This window comes from Mycothermus thermophilus (genome assembly GCF_041956435.1).
Source record: "Mycothermus thermophilus strain CBS 625.91 unplaced genomic scaffold VTJ04scaffold_5, whole genome shotgun sequence".
NCBI lineage: Eukaryota > Fungi > Ascomycota > Sordariomycetes > Sordariales > Chaetomiaceae > Mycothermus > Mycothermus thermophilus.
The window spans coordinates 2,444,115-2,465,665 of record NW_027191431.1 but is presented as its reverse complement, the minus strand read 5'-3'; the positions used below and the strand labels follow the sequence as shown (position 1 = coordinate 2,465,665).

Sequence of the window (21,551 nt, the reverse complement as noted above, 5' to 3'; positions counted from 1 at the left end):
CCGCCCGCGCAGCCGTCCGGGAGGATCGCAACGAAAACTCCCTACAGCTCGCGATAATCGCTCGGCCGTATCCTCCTCTGCCTGTTCTGGAAGCGATGCGGGTTGACGGGTTTGCGGAAGTAGGCGTCCTCTTCCTCGTTGTGATGCTGTTGGTGTTGTTGCTGGTTGTTGTTGTAATAGCCCTGGTTCTGGCCATACCCGCCGGGACCGCCAAAGTTCTTGCCGCCGTACCCGCCTGAAAACCCGCCCTGCCCAGGCTGGAATCCTCCACCTTGTCCGTACCCGCCGCCGGCGCTCATGTTCCCACGACCCCAACCACCACCGCCGCCGTTTTGGAAGTTGTTGTTGTTGGGACCTCCAAAGCCGGCGTTGCCCATCATCATGGGGTTCATCATCATCGGGTTCGCCATCATGGGGTTCATCATGGGGTTCATCATGCCCATGTTCATGGCCGCCATGGGGTTCATGTTCATCGGGCCCATCGGTCCAGCACCGGCCGCGGCGCCGGGGAACATGCCCATACCCGCCGGACCGCCCATGGGGAACATGCCAGGGTTCATGAAGCCGTTCATGGGGTTCATCATGTTTGCCATGGCCTGTTGTTGTTGGGCTTGTTGCATGGCTTTCGGGGCTTTGGGGATCTTGGGGTTTTCTAGCAGTTCGTCGGCGGGCCGCTTTTTGGAGGTAGTGGTTGTGGTTGTTGTCGTTGTTTGCTGTTGCTGTTGTGGTTGGGCGCCGGAAGTGCTGTTTGCCGCGGGAGTGGAAGTAGATGTTTGCTGTCCGCCGGTTTGCGTGGTGGAAGATGGAGCGGGAGAAGGGGAGCCCGCCTTGGACTCGGTCTTCTTGTCGTCGTCGGTCTTTTGAGCTCCTCCATCTGCCTCGTGGCCGTTAGCAGCAGCCGGAGAGGCCGCATCGGCTGGGGTCTTGGACCCTTCCTTCTTCGCGTCCTTCTCGGCGAGGTAGGCCTTGATCTTCTCGACGGCCTCCTCGTCGGGCTTGAGGTCATCGATCAGGACGCCCTCGGACTTGCAGGCCGGGCAGACGAAGTCGCTCTCAATGAGAGCATTGGTGATGCAATCATTGCAATACGTCTTCTCACAACACGGAGTCTTCATTGGCTCTATGAACAGCTTCTTGTCGACGGGGCACTCCAGGCCGCGCTCCCGGACCTCCTTGTCCTCCTCGTCTGTGGTCTTCTTGGCGTCGGCCTTCACCTTGGCCTTGGCCTGGAACTGCTCCCAGGAAGCCTTGTCGGGCTCAGCAATCACAAACTCGCCATCAGCGTTCACCATGATGCCGGACGGCGTCTTGGAGTCATCGCCGTCGGCGTTGTGACCCAGAGCGGTAGCCTTATCCACGGTCTTGAGAAACGACCTCGGAATACCGGTGGTCCGCTTGACCCGCGGCCGATTGTCGTACTCTGGATTGTCGTTGGTCGGGCACACTTGGATCCAATGACCCTTCTCACCACAGCGATAGCAGATGTACCCTTGAGGAGGAGCATGGTCTGGGACGTTGACGGGCTTCTTGGGGCCGCCCTTGGCAATGTATTGTTGTCTGTGGCAGGGTTAGCATCCAAAGCGAATCAATAAAGAGTCATGGTATCAAAAACTTACGTGGCCATCTCTTCCTCGCGAGATGTGAAGTTCTCGGTCTGGGCCTGGAAGACGGCCGCCATCTTTTCCTCCTCGGTCATGGCACTGCTGAGTTTTTCCAGCGTGTTGGACTGCGTCTTGGTAACGGGTTTCGCGGTCTGCTCACGCCGTGAGGAGTTTTTGGCGTGGACTGGCATCTTGCCGGAGACATAGCGAGCGGCGCTGCCCTTACCAGGGATCTTGGGAGGCAAGCGGCGAGCAATGACGGTGGTGGAACGGGGAATGATGGTGGTATCATCATCGTACTCTGCGAAAGTTGTCAGTCTCGCATGCCCTACTGTTTGCGAAGGCGCTAGATACATACCCTCTTTCATGGCCTCGTCGGCACAGATGATCAAGTCGAAGTCGGTTCCATCGCCTAGTCCGCTGCGCAGGATGATTTCACGTTTCAACTCAAAGACGGAGATGCCCGTGCCGTCGAACTCGACACGTGTGGGCTCCTTCTGAGACTTGAACTTGAAGAACACTGAGGACGCCATCCTGAAGCTAGTCGGGGGTGCGTCTACTGATGAAGAAAAGGTAGAGAGGTGTGGTGGTAGGGAAATGGTGGTCCCGAAATGGACCGGGTATCAAGAGGTGATGATCAGGTGGATTGAAAGGTGGTCTTGAATGTCCTGTCTGCCTGTGTGCACAATGGTAAAACCAGACGAAGGGGAAGGATTGTTTTTTTTTCTGCTTTTTGGTCTGTCCCAAGGCACGTCGAAGGTGCTCGTCTCTTCTTCCACGTCAGAGAAGGATGGAATCAATTCTGATTGTTCTCACAGAGACAGAAAACGCTCTCAAAAGAACGGCCAAGTATTGGAAGAATCGAAAGCGAATACAAAGAACTTGAAGCTGCCACAAAACCTGGCTGCCTATTGGGAACTGGCTGAATAGAGAATCGGGACGAGTCTCCTTCCTGCACAGAATCCACCTCCACAGCCAGCCAGCCTGTCAGAAAACCCTTATTGTGCAAGCTCCAATACAGAGGACAGAGTGTATTGAAGGGCAGAATGAGAAAGCAACGGGTCACGGGTCGAGCAAGGACGTGTCGGGGTCACGCGCGGTTTCGCGGGTCGGGGAGGTCGGTTTAGGTTTGCTTGCCTTTGTTCTCGATCGGGGGTCAGATTGTCGGGGATTGTCGAGGGAAAGAAACCCTGCCACAAATAGGAAGTAAGTTGATGGGGAAAACGCCTGCGGGATGGCTGCTCGATGGAAGGGCGTCGAGAACGGTGGTCACATCAGCAGGCGTTGATGGATGTTGAGGGAACGGAACTGGCGTTGGGGGACGGAATCTGCGCCGCGTAAATGAATGCGGCAGGAAATGTCAAAGCACGTGACTCCCTTTTTGTCTGAGCTCTGGTGGGCCAGATGAGTCAGCAGGTTTCTGTCTGAGGGCTCCAGGTTCCAACGGTTTCTGCCTCAGGCATCAAAACCCAATTGAGTTCGGTGGGGTTCCCGTCGGTTCTTGCTCCGGCCGTCCGTCTTCGTCATGGATTGAAACATCTAACGCTAACACTGCAACAGAGCTCAAGATGCAATATCAAGTTCAAGATAAATTTGAATAGAAGATGAAAATAAACATGGAAATTAGACAAGTGTCTAAAACGTATCTACCCTTTTCATACTGGTTTTTGGCTAACTGCCGGTGAGGTTATGCCGGTTGTAATACCTGATACTGTTACAGAATCCCGTCTCTCTGGCCAGAACCGCGTGATGCCGGCTCCAGGATGCAGCAGAACGCAGCAACTCTTTGCTCTCAGTGAGCCCATCATCGTCAGAGCTTGCGTCCGCTGGATGCAGTTGTGCAACCAAGCTTCCCCTCAGTTTCCCGTCCGGCTCTGGCCACCCAGTTCTTCCAAGGTTTCTCAACAAAACCTCCCTCGCTCATCCCCTCCCGCTCGACTCGACTCGTGCCAGTTTTTCCCCTCTTTCTGCAATCGATCCCACAACTCGGGTCTTCCCGAGCGAACTTTTCCTTCGCCGGAACCACCACCGACTCGAGTCTTGTTTTTGTCCGAACGACCTCGACCACCTCACAGCCGAGCAAGAAGTCCACGCCTTGCTCGCAGCCCAGACTCGATGTGCAGCTCCTGCGAGGTCCGACCGTGAGCTACCTACGCTTCACACACAGTTAACTCTAAGCATTTCTTGCTCTTCGACCCCGCCGACCACAGCCCTCGCCGCCGACGTCACGGGACCGGGATCCCAGCTCACAATCCTGTTTTTTTTGCTGGACGAACCTCCCACCTCCAACCCCAGCCCTACCTCTCATCTCAATCGCCACAGCCGAACTCAATTGACCCCTCCAAACCCACCTCTGCACTGTCCCGGCAGTAGAAGAAGTCCGTGACCATGGTCCTCACACACACTACCAACCACACCTACTCGCACCCCTTCCCGACCGTGACCCTCGCCTTCTTCCTGCGCTACTGCTCGCCGCAGCTCAACCCGTTCGCCAGCCATGTGCTCAGCACCGACACCATCTCGTCGCACGTCGACCCGGCCACGGGCCGCCTGCACACGACCCGGATCCACCTCAAAAAATCCCGTCTCCCGCCCGCTGTCATGAAGCTCCTCCCCGCAACCCTCACGGGCGGCACGTCCGACAAGGCCTCGTACATCCTCGAGACCAGCGTCGTCGACATGCGCGAGGGCTGGATGGCCACCGAGAGCCGCAACCTCAATTACGTCGGCGTGCTGTCGGTGGTTGAGCGCCAGCTGTACACGCTGCCCAAGAACCCGAGCCAGGCGGACAGCACGGATGTCGAGACCAAGGTTGTGTTCCGCTCGCGGCTGGGCGAGAGGATCCGCGACAGGTTGGGACAGGCGCACGCGCAAGCCGAAGCGGCGGCCGAGAGCGGGACCGGCGGGTTCTTTGCCAGGTTGGGTGCGAGGGGCATCCAGCGCAGCATCGAGACTTTGGCGTCGACGAAGACGGTGGATCAGCTCGGCAAGAGCCGCGAGGGGATGCGGATTATCCTCGAGAGGCTCAGGCATACGGGGATCATGGGGGTGCTGGAGCTGAGAAAGATGGCGAGCCAGCGTGGGATGCATCAGGCCCCTGCTCATTGAGCGGTTGCCTAGCTAGCTCCCAACCCGTTGCCTGAGGACTCGGACGTTTGGACACTCCGTCTTCCCCGTCGACGCGTTGGAGCTGCCGACACCTCTCCTGGAAATCTCCCATCTTCCTCTCTCCCACTCCACATCTCTTCAAAGGGAACCCGGCATGGTACATTCTTTTTGTTCCATGCTAGTTCCCGTGTTGTATATTTTACCCACCCTTTTCGTTTTCTCCCCTGTCACATACCATCTCCAGCACGGCGTCACGGATTTTTGTGTTTCTCGTTTTTGTTTCTTTGTGTGTTGATATCAACGTCTACTTTGTAACGACCACGGCTCTCAAGCTCATGACCAAGGCGGACAAGGCAAAGGCAGGGCAAATGAGGACAAAACAAATGGTTAACTTTGGTCAGGTACGGATGATGAAAGAGGCTTGATCTGGCGGGCAAAGGAAGTGGTGGAGGGTATCATCTGCCTACTTCCTGGTGTCGGTCTTTGTGTGTGTACGATAGGATTGGAGGTCGATTGGCGATGGCCATGTATGCCGGCCAGCCTACCTGAAGCCAGCTGGGCTTCGGGACAGGCAGATGAAGGACAAGGATGTCCTGGACAGTCATTACTTGATGAATGCAAGCTGGCTGTTTGAATGACCCTTGGTTGAGTGTCTATGGATGTTTGCTTATGTTTATGTGAAAGATCTCGGTTGAGACGGATTGTCCAGGCAATCAGGCAGTCAGGCAGACCTCGCAGGTGATATGGTGATGGCTTCACTTTCAGGCCAAATCAAGAAATAAACTGCACAGAGTGCACAGGGCACCTCACCACCAGAGACACCATCACGGAGTGAGCGTGGGCGTGGTTGCGACGAACGGGATGTCCCCACCAAAAAGTAAACAAACCCCAAGCAGGATGTAAACACGGGAGAGAAACACCAAGGATACCTCAACCCAAACCACAAAAAAGCTCACCAACCCAACGGACTTCGAGACGCCCTCTCACGCGAGTTGCAGGCTGGCCAGGCCCACTTTAAGAGTCTTTCCACCCCCGTGGCAGGTTGGCTACGAAAAACCCTGTTGAAGGGTTTTTACCGGGTCTATGAATGTGGCAATTAAGCAGCAGCAGCAGCAGCAGCAGCAGTAGAACCAGTGACCCCTGGTTTCCATGATGGCCATCATGAGTTTTCCCGCTTTGTGACTTACCCAGCAGCCGTAACCCCTTCATAGTTTTTTTTGGTAGACCCGTTGTCCACATGTCGGTTCGAACATGGGACCGCGGCGTTGCAAGCTGTTTTCTCTCCATGTGAGAGAGGTCGTGCAAACGCCACGCCTTTCCAGCTCGGCCACGGAGCCCTTGCTGGTCCGGTGATTGGCGGAGGGGGTTCGATGGGTTCTATGACTGCGTACAATGCGCGTTGTGGTGGTCAAGGCGTCCAGGGCGGTGAGACACGTGAGCACGTGATGGCGGTGTTGAGGGAGAGGGTGAGGTTTGGTGTTGGGAAGGAGGATGGCGGACAGGATGGAGGGTTGGGGATGGAGTCCAGGAGGGAGGATGAGACAGGGCTGATGCTGAGAAGCACAAACTGGGTATTAGATTGCTTGAGATGCCTGCTCTGACGCCTCGCTTGCTTTGGGAGACTGCCAAAAGATCATGACGCCGAAGATCGACCAACTCACCTCAACCCGCCTCTCTATCTCTTTGGATGACCAGCAGTGGAATGACAGGTCCTCTATACCACCACCATCTCAACCTATCAGGCAACATTCTTCGAAACACCCGGCTCAATACCCTCCAAAACCTCCATCAGCTCGTCCCAAACCTTCTTCTGCACCTCCTTCCCCTTCTCCGACCTCACAAATGCACTCGTCTCCGCCACCTTGCCCGCGTCGACATACTTCCCATGAGTCTCCTTCCCAGCCTCAACCGCCTGCATCAGGGCCCGCGCTCCCTCGTCATTGGACCGGCCAATCAGCTGGTTGAAGGCGCCAAAGAGGACGCGGACGAGGGGGGGCAGGCCCTGGAACAGGTTGGATTTGCAAACACCCGGGTGGCAGCCGTTAACGATGACGGGGTTGTTGGGGTTGGCCTGGGTCAGACGGGCGCCGAGTTCCTGGATGAAGAGCAGGGACAGGAGCTTGCTGGTGGAGTAGCGCTCGTACAAGGCGGTGCCGGGCTTGAAGGAATTGAGGATGTGAGGGGCGGATTGTTGGGGGAATAGAGTCTGGTTGTGGTAATGAGTAAAGGGTTCGAATGACTATGAGTTGATTGATAAAAGGGGGGAAACCAACCGAGTAGTGTGCAAGACTCGATGCCAGCGTAACCACCGTCTCGACATTCTTCTCGACCGCGGTCCGTTTCAGCAAGGGCAGGAGCATCAGAATATACAGGGCAGTCGAGATCAGATTGACTGTGATCTGCAGTTCATAGCCCTCGGCCATCTTGGCCTTGCCAAGCGACATGACACCGGCATTCGCAAGCAGCACGTCCAGGCGATCCAGCTCCTTGAGGGCGCGATGACCGAAGGCGCGCGTGCTCTCAAAGGAGGCCAGATCCAGCGGCCACACTTCAATGGTGGTGGTCGCATCGGGGACAGAGGCCAAGATTTCCTTCCGGACAGCTTCTCCCCGCTCCGTGTCCCGGACGGCGAGGATCAGGCGAGCGGCACCCAGGCGGGTGAAGTAGCGCGAGGCTTCGAGGCCGAGGCCGCCGGTGGCGCCGGTGACGATGACGGTCTTGCCGTCATAGGAGGCGGTTGGCGCGGGAACGGAGGCGAGTTGGCTTTTGAGGAAGGTGGAGATGAAGGTGAACCTGTGGGTGGTTATTAGTGAGGAGTTCAGGATGCATAGGGGAATGGGAATTGACGGACACAGCGGCCATTGTGTCAGACTAACTCCTGGAGATGAAGATTTGGGATGGGTGAAATTGACTCGGCGATTCGGATATTAGGGACTTGAGAGTAAATACAGGTGCTATGTGAACATGAAGATGCAGATGAGTGCTTTTGTTTTATGTTATTGGATGTCAAGATAAGGAGGGAAAGAAAGTGAAGCTGAAACTCCGTCGGCTTCACTTTCCGGCCGTTGGCGCTGGCTCCTCCCCAGAAGGGAAGGATGCAGGCAGAAACTGCGGTTGGCTGGAATCAATACTACCATCATGTACAACCCGAAAAGAAAGAACCACTATCGTCATGGAATGGATTGCAGGTGCCATTTGGCTCCCTGAATGAAAAGGTGTTGCTGAGAATAATTGCCTTCCAGGTTGTTGTTGAAGTCAATACAGGCCAAGTATGGAGTCTGCAAGGCAGCTCATGTCAGCATCCGCTTTAACCCTAACCCTCACAAACCGTCCATGTCTATCTCCAAATTCCACAATCAACCTCGACTCCAACTCTTGCATCATCATCCACCCCGCCACCAACCCAGATAAACCACCACCATGTTCTCCCGAGCCTCCGTCCTCACAAGGGTATGCTTCCCCGAGCAAATTCACGTCTTCTTCCGCAACTAACAAAACATCCAAGGCGTTCCGCCCAACCACCACCTCCTCCTCCCTCCTCCGGCCGGCCGGCGCTGCCACCATCAAGGGACCATCCGCCTTCCTCCTCTCCGCCCAGCGCCGTCTCCTCTCCGATGTCATGCGCCAGGCAATCGACAAGGCCGTCGCCTCGGCCCCCGTTGTGCTCTTCATGAAGGGCACCCCCGAAACCCCACAATGCGGCTTCTCGCGCACGGCAATCCAGGTGCTTAGCATGCAGGGCGTGGACCCGGCAAAGTTTGCGGCGTACAACGTGCTGGAGGATCCCGAGTTGCGGCAGGGTATGTGTTCCCCGGGTCAATTTGATGCTGCGTTTTATGGTGGGGCTGGGTCATTCCGTTCTGTGCTGGAACTGACTTTGAGTGGAACAGGTATCAAAGAGTACTCGGACTGGCCGACCATTCCGCAGTTGTACGTCGACAAGGAGTTTGTCGGCGGGTGCGACATTGTGGTGTCGATGCATCAGAGCGGCGAGTTGGCAAAGATGTTGGAGGAAAAAGGGGTGTTGTTGAGGGAGGAGCCCGAGAAGACGGAGAAGAAGGACGAGTGAAATCGAGTCTGAAAACCAACCCGCGCTGGTGACGGGTTGATATATCCGATGATGACACACATCTTGTACAATATCACGAGTCGAGACGAGACGATACCACACCATAGCATGGCATGCAGCTTACGAAGCGGTAGACATGGAATCTGTACTTGTACAACAACGCCACGATCCTCAATGCCCGTTCAACTACTATCTCAACAACCTCCTAAGCCGGAAATGCCCCGCCATCTCCTCTCATGTCACTCCCCGCCGACCACACCCCATTGCCCTCCACCTCATCCACCGTCCACCGAATAATCTGCCCCCTCCCAAACATCTGCCGTCCCTTTCCACCCCATCCACCAGCAACCTGCACATCATGTCCCAACTCCCTCAGTCCCTGAACTGTCTCCTCCGGCATCCCCTCCTCCACATACACCACCTCCCCTTTACTCCCCCTCGAAACGCAAACCCTCGGCGCATCCAGAGCCTGCTGCGGACTCAACCCGCCAATCGTCTGCCCGAGCAACACTTGCACGTGGCCCTGGGGCTGCATAAACCCGCCCATGACCCCAAACACGCTGTGCAGCGAGCCATCTTTGATGGACGTGACGAGCCCGGGGATGATGGTGTGGTACGGCCTCTTTCGCGGTGCCAAAATGTTGGGATGGCTGCGCGGGGACAGCGCGAACCCGGCGCCGCGGTTTTGCAGCGTGAAACCGCACCCTTTGGGAATGATGCCCGTCCCGAAGCCGGCGTAGTTGCTGTTGATGAAACTAATGGCGTTGCCCTCGGCGTCGGCGGCCGCGAGGTAGACCGTGTCGCTTGCCCGGAGGGCGGGGGAGGGGAAGGGCTGGCCGTGAGTTAGGGAGCCTTTGGGGATGGCGCGGTCCGGGTGGAAGAGCGCGGCGCGCTGGGAGAGGTATTCTGGAGATAGAAGCTGGGCGGTGGGGACGGGGGAGACGGACGGGTCCGCGACGAACCAGTTGGCGTCGGCGAAGCTGATGCGCAGGGATTCGATAATGGCGTGGAGGTAGGGTGCGGTGTTGTGGTCGGAGGGTTGGAAATGGGGGATGCGGTTTTGCGATTCGAGGGCTTGGAGGATGCCCAGGGCCATGAGCGCCACGATGCCCTGGCCGTTGGGCGGGTGTTCCCAGACCTGGAGGCCGCCGAGTTCCGAGGCGCCGAGGCCGTGGAGTGGGAGGGAGATGGGATCGACGGGCTCGCTGCCGGTTTCGAGGTGGTGAAGCAGGTCGGCGTGGGTGAGGTGTCCGCCGAGGGATTGAACGACGTTGATGATCTCGTCGGCGATTCGGCCTGTGTAGAAGCCTTTCTTGCCCTCGGCGGCGAGAGTGCGGAAGGTGGCAGCCAGGTTGGGATTGCGCATCATCTCTCCTGCTTTGGGAGCGCGCACGCCGTCAGGAACAGATGGGTCGCGTTTGAGCATCTCAGAGTAGTTGGGAGAGGCCCGGCGCAGGAGCGCCTCGCTGTGTTGCCACTGAAGTGAAGCGGGTATCAGCTCAGTCAACCCGACTCTAGACTCAAGAGGGCAGATAGGTAAGATGCCTTACATTCCAAGCCGAATCCTCCGACACAGGAAACCCCTTTTCCCCCAACTCGATGGCCGGCGCCAGGATCTGCGCCAAAGTAAGCTTGCCGCTGCCGAAGCGCTCAACCGTGTCGACCCAGCCCGCCGCGGCTCCAGGTACGGTCACGGCGTGGACGCTGTCCATGGGAATCGTCCTGCCCTCGTCATGGTCCGGGACGTCTGGACTCAAGCCGAGGGCAGCGCGGATGGAATCGAGAGTGACGTTGGCGCCGGACCGACCCGAGCCATTGAGAGCTGAGACCTTTCCGGTTTTGGCGTCGTAGTAGAGGCAGAACATGTCGCCGCCGATGCCGGTTGAGCCGGGCTCCGTCATGTTGAGGCCGGCGGCTGGGTTGAGGTGTGTCATTAGGATCTTGATGCTATGAGGTTGGCCAGAGAAGAGACATACCCATGGCCACGGCAGCGTCCTGTCATCCATTAGCACTATTTTGTCCAAATAATCGTCAGACAATAAGTGAAGGCCACTCACAGCAGCGTTGCCGCCGGCATTGAGAATGTCCAAGCCGCATTTGGCTGCCAGGGGCTGGGTGCAGGCCACCATGTCCTTGGTGCTGTGCACAACGCTGCGCCGGCTCGGCCATTTCATGAACTCGGCCGAAGGTGGCGGGTATACGGTTGACGTTGGGAGTGGCATGGCAGCTGCCGGATGTGAGCTGATATGTCTTTTGGCTCTGTCAGCGTCATCCGGAAAAGGGGCAGGTACCGGTATCCTATGAGACTGGAAACGGATGGGTTGAAGGGTGCGAGTTACTTCAATGGAATTTTCTCCGGGTTGATGGTCAGGTATTCCGTCTAACTCTCCGTTCCTCTCACTCATCCATGTGAGCGAAAAGGTATTGTCACATTCCTCCCATCTTAACTCCGGAGGTACCCCTCCCCTCTCCACCCCTCCTTCGGCGTCCCACCGGAGATGTGGAGACGGAAGCTCCGGGCTGCCGGGCCCTGTGATACGCCACATCCGCCGGTGTTATGCATGACGTGCTGCAAGTCTGGGTATGGCACTCTTGGAGCGTTGGAGTCAACTGTATTAGCTGTTCCAAATCGTTGTGCTATTAATTGGTAGGTAACCAAGAGTTGTTCTGGTTATCGGTAGTTATTACATAGATCTCCTACACAACAACCACCACTTATTCCTCTTCTAGAATCACTGTCTTGGATTTTTACTGAACCCCTTACGGGCCTCGCCTGACCCAATCCCATGGGCCTAAACTTCAAACATCATTTAACTCCCTCCAACCTTCTCACAGCCTCTTCCCCTTCACCACCCGATGCGGCTTTCCCTTCCCCTTCCCAAAGCCTGTAATGTCGCTCCACCCCTGCGGCGCCGTCCCCTTCCCCAACGGCCCTTGGCTCTGCGGCGTAAACGGATCCGTCGTAAACGGCACGGTACAATTCATACATCCCACCCTGCCCAGCATGTACTCCACATTCCTGTACGCCGCCGACGGCGCATACTGCGGGACCATATGCCCCGCGAGCGCGATACCGACGTACGTCAGTCCGCGCTCCGACACCAAGCTGCCCATCACCCCAGCCGCCGCCAGCGTTGAAAGATCGGTCATGTTGTTGAGCGGGACGTAGAACGGCTCGTCCGGGCGGCGCGTGAACCCCTGCCTCCCGCCCCAGGTCATGTTCTGCAGCGCCAGCAGCGTCCCGTTGGCGAGCAGGATCATATCCAACGCCGAGTGGGCGATGATGACGTTTTGCGTGCGGTCGATGACGCTGGGCAGGACGTCGAGCACGGGCGGCGGGGAGAGGTCGGTGCCGTTGACGAACACGTCGTCGCTGGAGCATTCTTCCCAGGTGAACCCCGTCGGCGCGTGGATGGCCTGCTTGACGTCGTCCCGGTCGAAGTAGATCTGCGCGCCCTCGGGCAGGTAAGGCATGCTCCCAGGGAAGCCCAGGACGTCCCACAACAGCGGGCAGGTGGTGGTGATTTGGTAGATGTCGAAGCAGGGGTTGATGAGCATGATTGCGTCGAAGATGTCCCAGTAGAGGTTATCGCACTCGGGCTTGAGCGTGCCGTCGGGTCTCGTGCCAGGAAGCTTGCTGGGCAGCGGGCCCTTGGGCGGGTAGACGAGGTGTTGGGCGATAAAGTCGGAGAAGCCGCACTGCTTGTCGCGCTGGTGAATGTCGGCGCGGAAGGAGTCGTTGAATGGGAACAGACCGGTCCAGTAGTCGACGAACTGGACGATGGGAAGGTGTTGTTGGATCTCGAAGGAGGTGATGAGCGGGTTGTAGATGGTCATGCCCGACATGTCGAAGTAGGTTTTGTCGTTGGCGTCGAGGAAGGCCTTGGCGATATACGGGCAGTAGTAGCCGGCGTACGACTCGCCAGAGATGTACACCTTGTAACCGTGCATGTCGAAGGTGTCAATGAAGTTCTTCCAGAAACCCATGAACTGGGCGGCCAGCTCCTCCTCGTTGGTGATGGACGGAGTGCCGGTCGAGAAGCCCGTGCCGACGGGCTGCTCGACGTAGATGACGTTTGTCAGGGTGTGCCAGCTCCAGGGGTTCTGGACGGGCTTGTACGTGCCGTACTGCCAGAGGAATGGTCCGTTTTCTTGAAGAAGGCCCTCAAAGGCCGAGCAACCAGGCTACGATGGGTGTTAGCCAAGCTGTTACAAAGTAGATATATCTTTGGGATGAGGAGAAACTCACTCCGCCATTGAGCCAGATCAAAATCTCCTTATTCGCCGCCTCGTTGGTGGAGGGGAAGAACCAGAAAAAGAGCTTGTTCTCATCGTTCGGGTCGCTGCTGATGGGCAACAAACCGGCATACGACTCGCCCACGTCGAAGTCAACATCGGGGATGGCCGTCCCGTCAACGGTGAATGCTAGACGACGTTAGAAAGAGGTCTATGAATGCTAAAGAACATGAAAAACTCACGCTCCGTCTTGTTAGTCAAGAACCTATTCCCCGCCTTCCGCGAAGACACGACCGGGAGGTGAAGATTCTCAGGACCCTGCTGTTGCTGAGCGGCCATGGCTCTCTTCGCGGCGTGCTGGACATGGCGTTTGCCTGCATGGCCTAAACCCCTGCCGGCGGACTCGACCAGACCAGCGAGGAGGAGGGTCGCGACGACGTTGAACACCCGCATCACGATTCCCAGACACTTTGGCTGCTTTGGTGTTGAAGCAGTGGGGCTGAAGTCTGGAAAACCCGGAAGCCTGTATTGTAGAGGGGCTTGGGCGGTCCCCGACTTGAGACGAAGAAACCTTAACCTCACTTAGGTCGTCGAGGGCAACGGGGCCAAACCAGCCTTTGTCGTTCGTCCCAAAGATCAGGATTCGATCCGAAGGCGGCGCAGTTTGAAAGGCTGGAGCTATGAACCAGACATTCTGGAGTCTACATTCCTAATAAACACCCACCTCCATCCTCCCTTGCCCGTACATGGTAGCGCCTTTCCCCGCGGGGAGGGCGTCCGGACCACTCAAACGTACATCTTCTGCATCGCTGCCATGCACGATTGGATCGTGAGGTAAGGTAGGTAGGGTACCTCTGATGGGGTGGATAGGCGATCCGGGTCCGGCGATGGGACGCTTCAGTGGACTTGTAGCGATCACCTACCCGTCCGGGAAGTCATGAACCGCGCGCGGTGGAGGAGGCTGGCGTGGGCCATGGCGCGGTCTCGCAGCGTGGTGAGTCAATTGTGTCCATACTTAGGATCTGCGCTGCGGTGCACTTGTTGATGATGGTGACCTTGATTTCCAACATGGAACCAGTCTGACCACCTACCTGCTACTAATAAGCACCTGAACTCGGTGTTGCGTAAACTGTCGCAAGGCTGAAAGGAGCCAACTCAAGTAATACAGCATGTCAAGATTGAGCCCATGCAGCGGTGGCAGAAGAAGTCGGGGCAATCACCGCATGGAAAAAGTGTAGAATCGCAACATCCTGTACATAGAGCACTCAATTGTCCACGGAGACTTTCCTACAGGGGGCTAGGTGCGGATGAGGAGGGTGACGGTCGAAGTTGGGGGCTGTTTCCCAATTAGGGAGGTGAGATAAACTTCGAGGGATTTTCATTGGTGAGGTCATAGCTGCAGTGGTTCGGTCTGTTGGAAGACCGAAGCCGGTGATACCTTGTTTCACAGACGGTTGTACAGAGAGGTTGAGCATGACAACTTCTTTTCCCCGGAAAACATGTAGCACTGCCTATTATTTGGAGACTCAACTGTTGGCTTACTCTCGAGTTCCACAAGAGATTGGCTCATGCAGTTGGAGTGTATCTGTGGGGCTCAGTCAAACTGCCCCACTGTGTTTTCACCAACGTCAACACCTCCCTAGTAGATGTCTGTACATACGTCATGTCATTCATGTCCTAGGAATGGCAGTTTGACCACCATTACCTGCTCGAATTCAGTATCATGTCGTTCACCAAGATAATGGCTCATTTCCTCTAAAAAACAAATATTGTCTCCCGAATCGAGTGGCTACTCTCGGGTATTCTCCTGACCAACGATTTCGTTCACGTATAATTCCCGTTCCCCATTGCAAACCCCGAATTTTCCTGACATCACCGCACCATGTATTAATCCCTTCAAATCCTCCTTCCTACGAAACCCCACTAAGCCTCCGCCTCCGGCCCTGGTCCATTCGCCGCCCTCCCCTCCGCCGCTTCCGCAGCCAGAAACCTTCTAATCGCCGGGCTCGTCGACGCTACACCCTCTCCTTGCCCTTGCTTCGCCTGCAAGTGTCCAAACAGACACGTCCAGAGATCATCCTTATCCACCACCTCTCCCGAGATCCCGTCCTTGCCCATCAGCTTCGATAGATGCGCCTGCTGGATCTCAAACGCGTTGGCCTCGTCCAGCTTTGCGTCCGGGACAACCTCGGGAGTTGCGCGTGACGATAACCACGACGGCGAGCCGGTTCCGTTCGCCTTACCGCTGCCTTTCCCTTTGCTGGCCCGGTCCAAGTGCTCCAACCTCCGTTGCACCGACAGGCTGTAAATGGACTCCTCGACGGTGCCGTCGACAATATACAGCCACACGGTCGTCTCGTGCTGCTGGCCGATGCGGTCGACGCGGGCGATGGCCTGAAGCTCGAGGGCCGTGTTGAGGAGCGGTTCGCAGAGGAAGACGTGGCTCGCGTTGACCAGGTTGAGGCCGCTTGCGTGTGCGCGTGCATGCAACAAAAACACCTCGATTGCTGGATCCTCTTTGAAGTCGGTAATTCCCCGGCGGCCATCGAAGGATGCGAACCCGATACCGTAGTGCTTAAAGGTCGCTTCTAAAATGTCAAGGAAGCCCTTGTACTGCGAGAAGACGATGCTCTTGGCTCCCGGGTCAGATTGGCGCAGCCAAAGGAGATGGCGAGTCAGGGTGTCGACCTTAGTCGTGAAGCTTGGTCCGTCGAGTTCGATATTCTTGATCTCGGCGAGCTTCTCGGCGCTGAGCTCCGTGTAGATGGATGGGCCCTTCTTGGATGGGGTCGTGGGTGCTCTGCCGTCCTTGTCCACATATCCATGTCTTGGTTCCTTGTGGACCTTCAGCTCCTGCGGCTTCAGGGTAATGTCGTGAAGGTTTGACCAATGTAGCTTCCTCTTGCACATGGGACAATTGTGGTGAGCCCGGAACCACTGCGTGATGCATTCCTTGCAGAACTGATGGCCGCAAATCGTCAGTACGCCAATCGTAAATGTGGACTGGCAAATGACGCAGAGCCGTTCCTGCTCTGACTTGGACTCGGCGTTTTGAAGATGGACAACTGAATTATGTTAGCTCCAGCTCTCTCTCAAAACTCTATCTTAGTGTGAGAACTCACGGTATCGATGCTTTGCCTCGGCCGCGTTCAGTTTCTCCTGAAGGCGCGCCTCCATCGACCGAGCTTCTTCGATGGCCCTCGCGAGCTCTGTGGGTTCCATGGAACCCTCGTATTCGCCAACCATGTCCGAGACCTCTTGCAGCTGGCGGTAGTACTCGATACGGGCATTCAAGGTGTCCATGAACAGCTCGTTTTCCTTCTCCATAGCGGTAGCAGCTTTGCTCTGCTCTGCCAGGTGACCGAGAGTCCTCTCGAGCATGATTGTGACCATATGTAGTTCGGTCTTCGCCCGCGCACTGCCCGTGGCTGCTTCATGGCGGAGCCTAGTGGACAGCGCCCTCAGCTCTGACACGAGGCCCCTCAATGAGCTGAGCGGATTCCCCTCGACGAAGGGTGGCTTGATTCTTCTGCGGACCTTGATCAGCTCCAAGAGCTTTTCTGGGTATGGGCCTTGGCCTCTCTCAGCCATTTTGGCGGCCGAATCAATTTCGTGCTCCACGAGAGTGTTTTTCTGGCCCGTGATGGCGGCTTGCCTGTCGGCGATGGCTGTCCTGAGAATCTGGTGATAGACCAAAATCTCATCCTGCAGCTTTGTGGACTGGTCGTACTCCTCGCCAGTCGTCTCTTCGCCTTCCTCGTCGACAAGGGGCTTGAGCAACAACCGGATAACGTGCTCCCGTAAGTCGTCGAGCTCGTTGGCTTGCCCGTCCAAAGCCGCGTTGAGTTCTTCCATCGCGTCGGCGATCCGGTGGCTCTCAATCCCCCTCATTCCGACAGATTTCGACGCTGGAATAACAGCGAAGGACCGCTCTTGTGACATTGTGGTCAACCGATCCATCAGCTTCTTGGCCTTCGCATGGCTCTGTGACGTTGTGAGTAAATCATCTATTCCTTCATGCCTCGAAGTGAATCTTACCTCTTGAAGAAGCTCCTTCCGGATCTCCTTCGCGCGTTCGTAAGCCTCGACCTCCAGTTTTTCGAGGCGCTTGAACTCGTCCGAGTCGGGCTCGGTCAGCTCTGGATTCGATTTCAGCGAGTAATATCCGTTGCCGCAGAAGAAGACAGCGCGGTGCTGAACTTCGAGAGCAGATCGAAGGCGGCGTCGAGCTTCGCCGATCCTAAAGGCAGCCCCCTCATCCAAGTCATCTCCTGCGCCTGACGCGCGCTCCTCATCGATGACCTTCTGCAGCTCCGCTCGGCATTCATCCACCAACTTGGTACACTCCTTCTCAACTTGTTGCCAGATGGCCAAGGCGTCGCGTACCTTCTTTTGGCACGCAACAATCTGACCCCTGGTTAACTTGGTCGAGAGGAGACTGCGTTGGTACCCCCGAATGGTGCTATCTGTTTGCTCGAGCATGGCGTTGAGGACTTCTTCAACGGTTCTCATCGGCGCGGCCCTCCTCCCTTGTTGCCGGCGAGCGCGTGCACCGCTCTCTGGGTACAAGACGACCTGTCGAAGCCTGTCCAACGCCACGCGCATTGCCCTCTGCACCGCTGGATCATCCGGGTCCCAGTCTTCCCGGACCGGGTTACCTCGGGCGTCAAGCCCGCATGACTCGGCGAGCTCCTCGAAGAGGCTTTGGTAATGTTGCTCTTCGACAGCCGTGAAGGGTATAGTGATGACGTAGCGTTTTTGTGCCGGGATGTCAATTTCACTCCTCACCATGCTCTTGCTGTGGCGCATCGAGATGAGGTTGAAGATCTGGTGGAAGGCCTTCTTGTCGAGAGTGCTGAGCGTATTCCAAACTTTCGTGTCGGAGGCAAATGGCTCGTAACGTAGGAAGAGCAGGAGGCCACGAAGGTCTGCGATACTGTATTAGCATCAATTGCTGGTCACAGCGTGACGATGTGTCCTTACCTTTCTGAACGTCGTCCTTCACAGGTGTTCCGGTCACAGCCCAAGCATTGATGCGAGGGATCTTGCGAGCCAGCTGAGCTGCATTGTTGGTCCAATTCTCCACCATCTGGGCCTCATCGATGCATACCCTCCACCAAGAGAGCTGGGTCAGAGGCGATGTTACCCTCTCGTATTGTCGCTCCTTGCGCATGGACCTGGTTGGCGCATCAGAAGCCGCCCAGATCTCGTTCCTGAGCACCTCGTATGTGGTCAGAACCACATCTTGCCGGGCCAAGATCTCAACGGGACTCTCATTTGAGCCCTTGTGTAACTTCTCAAACTTCTTGATGCCAGGATAGAAAAGGGTCTTCAGCCTCGGCGCATGATTGTTGAGTTCCGAAAGCCACTGGTCAAGTAGCGGCGAGGGCGCCACGATCAATGTAGCTGCCGTCGGGATGATAGGTCGACCCAAGAAGGAATCGAAAACCTGTGGCGGCTCCTTGGAGCGTTGATGAAGCAGGATGAGGGCGATGACCTCCAAGGTCTTGCCCAACCCCATCTCCTCGGCAAGGATACCACCTCGGAAGTCCCTAAACCCCTGGAAAATCGCGGCATCCTTCGTAGCCGCACCAAGTGAAGGGCTCACATAAAATTCTCGACCGTCAGCATCAGTGATCCGCGAGAATGAAACAGGCGGATCTAAAGATGCGGCGCTGTATGGCTGAATAACCAACTCGTCGTCCGGGGTCTGAGTGGCCTTCACTCCTTCGCGTTGGAGGAGCCACTGAACAGCCCGGCATTGGAAGGGGTACAGCCGGGCTTCGAGGTCCGGGATGTACAGGGCGTCGAGCTCTGAGCCGAGGGTCTCTGCAGTCGGGACGCATGCGGCCCCATAGAAATCTTGAGGCGACCACTCCAGGGGCCCACGAGGGTTCAGGTCCGGATACCAGGTTTTAAAGACAATCTGCCTCAAGTTTTGCTGGGTGGCTGATCGCATCTTCTCGTTCCCCCAGACAGTAGTGTTCTGTGTCCAGAGGACTCGGACTGACAGGTCGAGCTCCAGTCGGTATCCCAATTGACGTACTGAAATATCAACTGGCGCCCAAATGCATCCATCGTAGCCAGGGTCAGTGCTCTGAACCTCGGCCACACGCAGTGCCGTCTCCGTGGCGTCGGAAACCTGGCTGAGGTTCAGTTCAGGGTAGATGGCGAAGCCAGGGTTGAGAGATTTTCCGCGAGATGAAAGTTCCAATCGCCAAGTTCCGCGATCCGACGACTTTGACATGTCGCTGATCACCTTGAGCTGAATTCCATCTCCCACGTTCTTCCGGGTAAGGGTAAGAGCATCGCGGAAGGTTTGGGGTTTGCTGCAGGTAAGGGTAAGATTTTGACGTGCGATGCAGATGAAATCCTCAGAAGGTCTGCTTCTGGGTCGCTTGGTCGGGCGAGTCGATTCATCTTGTTGGTTGATGGTATCGTCATCGGGAGACATAGACTGGAGGAAGCTGATGAAGGCATCCGTGTTTTCAGCCTCGCCGAGAGGACGAGGTTGGCGCTTTTGGTGCTTCTGATTGCGCTTGGCGCGAGGCATCGTGAAGTCGATGATGTGAGAGATGGAAGGAAGTGTTCCGCGACCTGATGGAAGAAAGAAAAAAGTAAGAGGTGGATGGGTTCCGCGACCTCCTGAAAAGGTAGGATGTCGATAAAATGTGTGGGGTTGATGGTGTGTGTTCAAGTCGCCAGATGGGGGTGCGACCCGATGAGAAAGGTAGGGTAGGTTGCTGATAAAATGTGCTGGATTGATGGTGTGTTGTAAAGTAGCGAGATGCGTCTGCGACTTGGATGGGTTTTCGACGTGATGAGAGAGGTAGCGGTGTTGACAGAATGTGTCGATGGTGTGAGTAAAGGTAGCCTGACGGGGCAGTGAACGGTTGTGTTGAGATGATGGATTGTAATGATGAGACCGACCAAAGTCGACCGTTGTTCGGGCTGACGAGAAAGATATCAGAACTGAAGGTCTTGGTCAAATTGTTGGGATGTTCGGATGAATTGGGATCCAAGTCGCGGTGAGGTTGTGAAGGATGGATGGTGCGTGGTAACCTTCAAGAAGGAGGTCAAAAGGAAGAATCACAGGAGCATGGTATATAAAAGTGGTCTTTGCTCAACCGCGCATTGGCCAATCGAACTATGGCAATCCCAGACCATCAAGACGAGAAGTCAGTGCTGCCACAGCTCTAAGATGAAGAGCAGCATGATGTCAAAAAGAGCGACGCAAGAGAGGACAGGAAGGTCTAGTATCAGGAAGGCCCAGGTTGAACTTACACTGAGGAACGAGCGCCGCGAGCTAGGAACCCATCTGCAATGACATTCACGCTATTCTACATCAGGAAACATGCCCCACTATTGCTCGCGTTTGCCTGGCAGCCTTGTGACTCACCCCATATGTTATTGGTCAGCCTTGTGTGCCTGATTGCTTGGCGCAAATCTCTCGGACATGATTGGTTGCAGTGGCAGGTGCCAAGTCCAAGTCTTGGCTGACGCCGGGATCTCTCTGAGGCCCCTGCACACTTTTCTGAGGCTGCGAAAACTTTCCACTTTGGCTCTGCAACGACGTTAATCGCTGGCGAGCGTGTGAATGTGAAGCTGGCGCCGGGAACATTTGACCCCGCCGTGTCATGACCTTCGGCCGCCATTACCAGCTGCAGAGATCCCCTCATTCATAGGTACGTATCAATTGTGCTACAATGCCATTGTGCAAGACAGTCTCCCTGGCATCGTTCCCCGCCATCCACCCGAACCGACCCGGAAGTGCAGTCGCTAACCCCTCCCAGCCCGAATGAAGTCCCTAAGGATATCATCTGCCCTGGGGCTCTTGTTCCGACCCTCCGTCGCTCCCTCCACAACATTTCTCGGCATCAGGGCACAGACAGCACAAACACGATGGGCGTCTAAGATAGCTACAACCTCTTCCGGGGTCCCGTTGGTCCCCAAACCGATCCCTTTCGTTCCCGATGTCGAGACCTTCCTCACCCTGATCGGCCGCGGCCTCAAGCAACACGCATCCAAATTTCCCTCATGGGAATCCCTCTTCACTCTCACATCCGACCAGCTCCGGGAATTGGGCGTCGAACCGGCACGGACGAGGAGGTATCTACTCAGATGGAGGGAAAAGTTCAGGAACGGCCAGTTTGGGCCTGGGGGAGACTTCAAGTATGTTGAGAACGGCGTTGCCGACCTGAGGATCCAAGAGGTGGATAAGAACCCGTTGGTCAAGGCACGGTACGTCGTCAATGTTCCGCCAGGCAAGAAGGTCGACGAACTTTCTCCGGAGGAGATGGCGAGGCCGAAGGACTACCACGTTGAGCGTATCAAGGCTATCGTTGGGCCATATGCGCTACCTAAGGGGGACAAGTTCGCACAGGTGAAGGTGACGGAGGGCATGTGGGAGGACAAGCGGGGACGCAAGATTGATGGTGGTGAGCGGAGAAGGGAGGAGGTCCGCTTCAAGAGGCGTGTTGCCGAGCGGAAGGCACTTCGGGAAGCTCAGGGCATGTATTAGAGAGGCCGTCTTGTGG

The 21,551-nt window shown here is 56.3% G+C and overlaps 10 protein-coding genes and 1 non-coding gene across 11 annotated transcripts; 4 read left to right on the top strand and 7 right to left on the bottom strand.

Moving 5' to 3' along the window:
• Nucleotides 1-41: 41 nt before the first annotated feature.
• VTJ04DRAFT_7958 (uncharacterized protein) lies at nt 42-2,134 on the bottom strand (the record flags this gene model as incomplete). The annotated part of the gene is made up of 3 exons (XM_069366341.1): nt 42-1,557; nt 1,617-1,902; nt 1,960-2,134. The coding sequence occupies 3 exons, from the start codon at nt 2,132-2,134 to the stop codon at nt 42-44; spliced, it is 1,977 nt and encodes a 658-aa protein (XP_069217286.1).
• Nucleotides 2,135-3,350: 1,216 nt separating this feature from the next.
• VTJ04DRAFT_7957 (uncharacterized protein) lies at nt 3,351-3,937 on the top strand (the record flags this gene model as incomplete). The annotated part of the gene is made up of 3 exons (XM_069366340.1): nt 3,351-3,396; nt 3,462-3,742; nt 3,812-3,937. 3 exons carry the CDS (start codon nt 3,351-3,353, stop codon nt 3,935-3,937), a joined length of 453 nt encoding a protein of 150 aa, XP_069217285.1.
• A 52-nt stretch (nt 3,938-3,989) lies between these two features.
• VTJ04DRAFT_7956 (uncharacterized protein) lies at nt 3,990-4,709 on the top strand (the record flags this gene model as incomplete). The annotated part of the gene is made up of 1 exon (XM_069366339.1): nt 3,990-4,709. The coding sequence occupies one exon, from the start codon at nt 3,990-3,992 to the stop codon at nt 4,707-4,709; it is 720 nt and encodes a 239-aa protein (XP_069217284.1).
• An 8-nt stretch (nt 4,710-4,717) lies between these two features.
• On the bottom strand, nt 4,718-5,314 carry VTJ04DRAFT_7955 (uncharacterized protein; the record flags this gene model as incomplete). The annotated part of the gene is made up of 3 exons (XM_069366338.1): nt 4,718-4,933; nt 5,012-5,135; nt 5,205-5,314. 3 exons carry the CDS (start codon nt 5,312-5,314, stop codon nt 4,718-4,720), a joined length of 450 nt encoding a protein of 149 aa, XP_069217283.1.
• Nucleotides 5,315-5,930: 616 nt separating this feature from the next.
• On the bottom strand, nt 5,931-6,046 carry VTJ04DRAFT_t103. The gene has a single exon. It is a non-coding gene; the product is annotated as a tRNA-Ala (tRNA).
• Nucleotides 6,047-6,447: 401 nt separating this feature from the next.
• VTJ04DRAFT_7954 (uncharacterized protein) lies at nt 6,448-7,571 on the bottom strand (the record flags this gene model as incomplete). Its single annotated transcript, XM_069366337.1, has 3 exons — nt 6,448-6,915; nt 6,983-7,502; nt 7,561-7,571. The coding sequence occupies 3 exons, from the start codon at nt 7,569-7,571 to the stop codon at nt 6,448-6,450; spliced, it is 999 nt and encodes a 332-aa protein (XP_069217282.1).
• A 558-nt stretch (nt 7,572-8,129) lies between these two features.
• Nucleotides 8,130-8,778, top strand: VTJ04DRAFT_7953 (uncharacterized protein; the record flags this gene model as incomplete). Its single annotated transcript, XM_069366336.1, has 3 exons — nt 8,130-8,159; nt 8,215-8,509; nt 8,600-8,778. The coding sequence occupies 3 exons, from the start codon at nt 8,130-8,132 to the stop codon at nt 8,776-8,778; spliced, it is 504 nt and encodes a 167-aa protein (XP_069217281.1).
• A 205-nt stretch (nt 8,779-8,983) lies between these two features.
• Nucleotides 8,984-11,000, bottom strand: VTJ04DRAFT_7952 (uncharacterized protein; the record flags this gene model as incomplete). Its single annotated transcript, XM_069366335.1, has 4 exons — nt 8,984-10,255; nt 10,329-10,693; nt 10,755-10,773; nt 10,836-11,000. 4 exons carry the CDS (start codon nt 10,998-11,000, stop codon nt 8,984-8,986), a joined length of 1,821 nt encoding a protein of 606 aa, XP_069217280.1.
• Nucleotides 11,001-11,607: 607 nt separating this feature from the next.
• VTJ04DRAFT_7951 (uncharacterized protein) lies at nt 11,608-13,467 on the bottom strand (the record flags this gene model as incomplete). The annotated part of the gene is made up of 3 exons (XM_069366334.1): nt 11,608-12,963; nt 13,028-13,203; nt 13,257-13,467. The coding sequence occupies 3 exons, from the start codon at nt 13,465-13,467 to the stop codon at nt 11,608-11,610; spliced, it is 1,743 nt and encodes a 580-aa protein (XP_069217279.1).
• A 1,470-nt stretch (nt 13,468-14,937) lies between these two features.
• Nucleotides 14,938-19,567, bottom strand: VTJ04DRAFT_7950 (uncharacterized protein; the record flags this gene model as incomplete). Its single annotated transcript, XM_069366333.1, has 4 exons — nt 14,938-16,079; nt 16,137-16,998; nt 17,053-17,942; nt 17,998-19,567. 4 exons carry the CDS (start codon nt 19,565-19,567, stop codon nt 14,938-14,940), a joined length of 4,464 nt encoding a protein of 1,487 aa, XP_069217278.1.
• A 1,245-nt stretch (nt 19,568-20,812) lies between these two features.
• VTJ04DRAFT_7949 (mitochondrial 37S ribosomal protein mS41) lies at nt 20,813-21,535 on the top strand (the record flags this gene model as incomplete). The annotated part of the gene is made up of 1 exon (XM_069366331.1): nt 20,813-21,535. One exon carries the CDS (start codon nt 20,813-20,815, stop codon nt 21,533-21,535), a length of 723 nt encoding a protein of 240 aa, XP_069217277.1.
• Between the last annotated feature and the right edge of the window lie 16 nt (nt 21,536-21,551).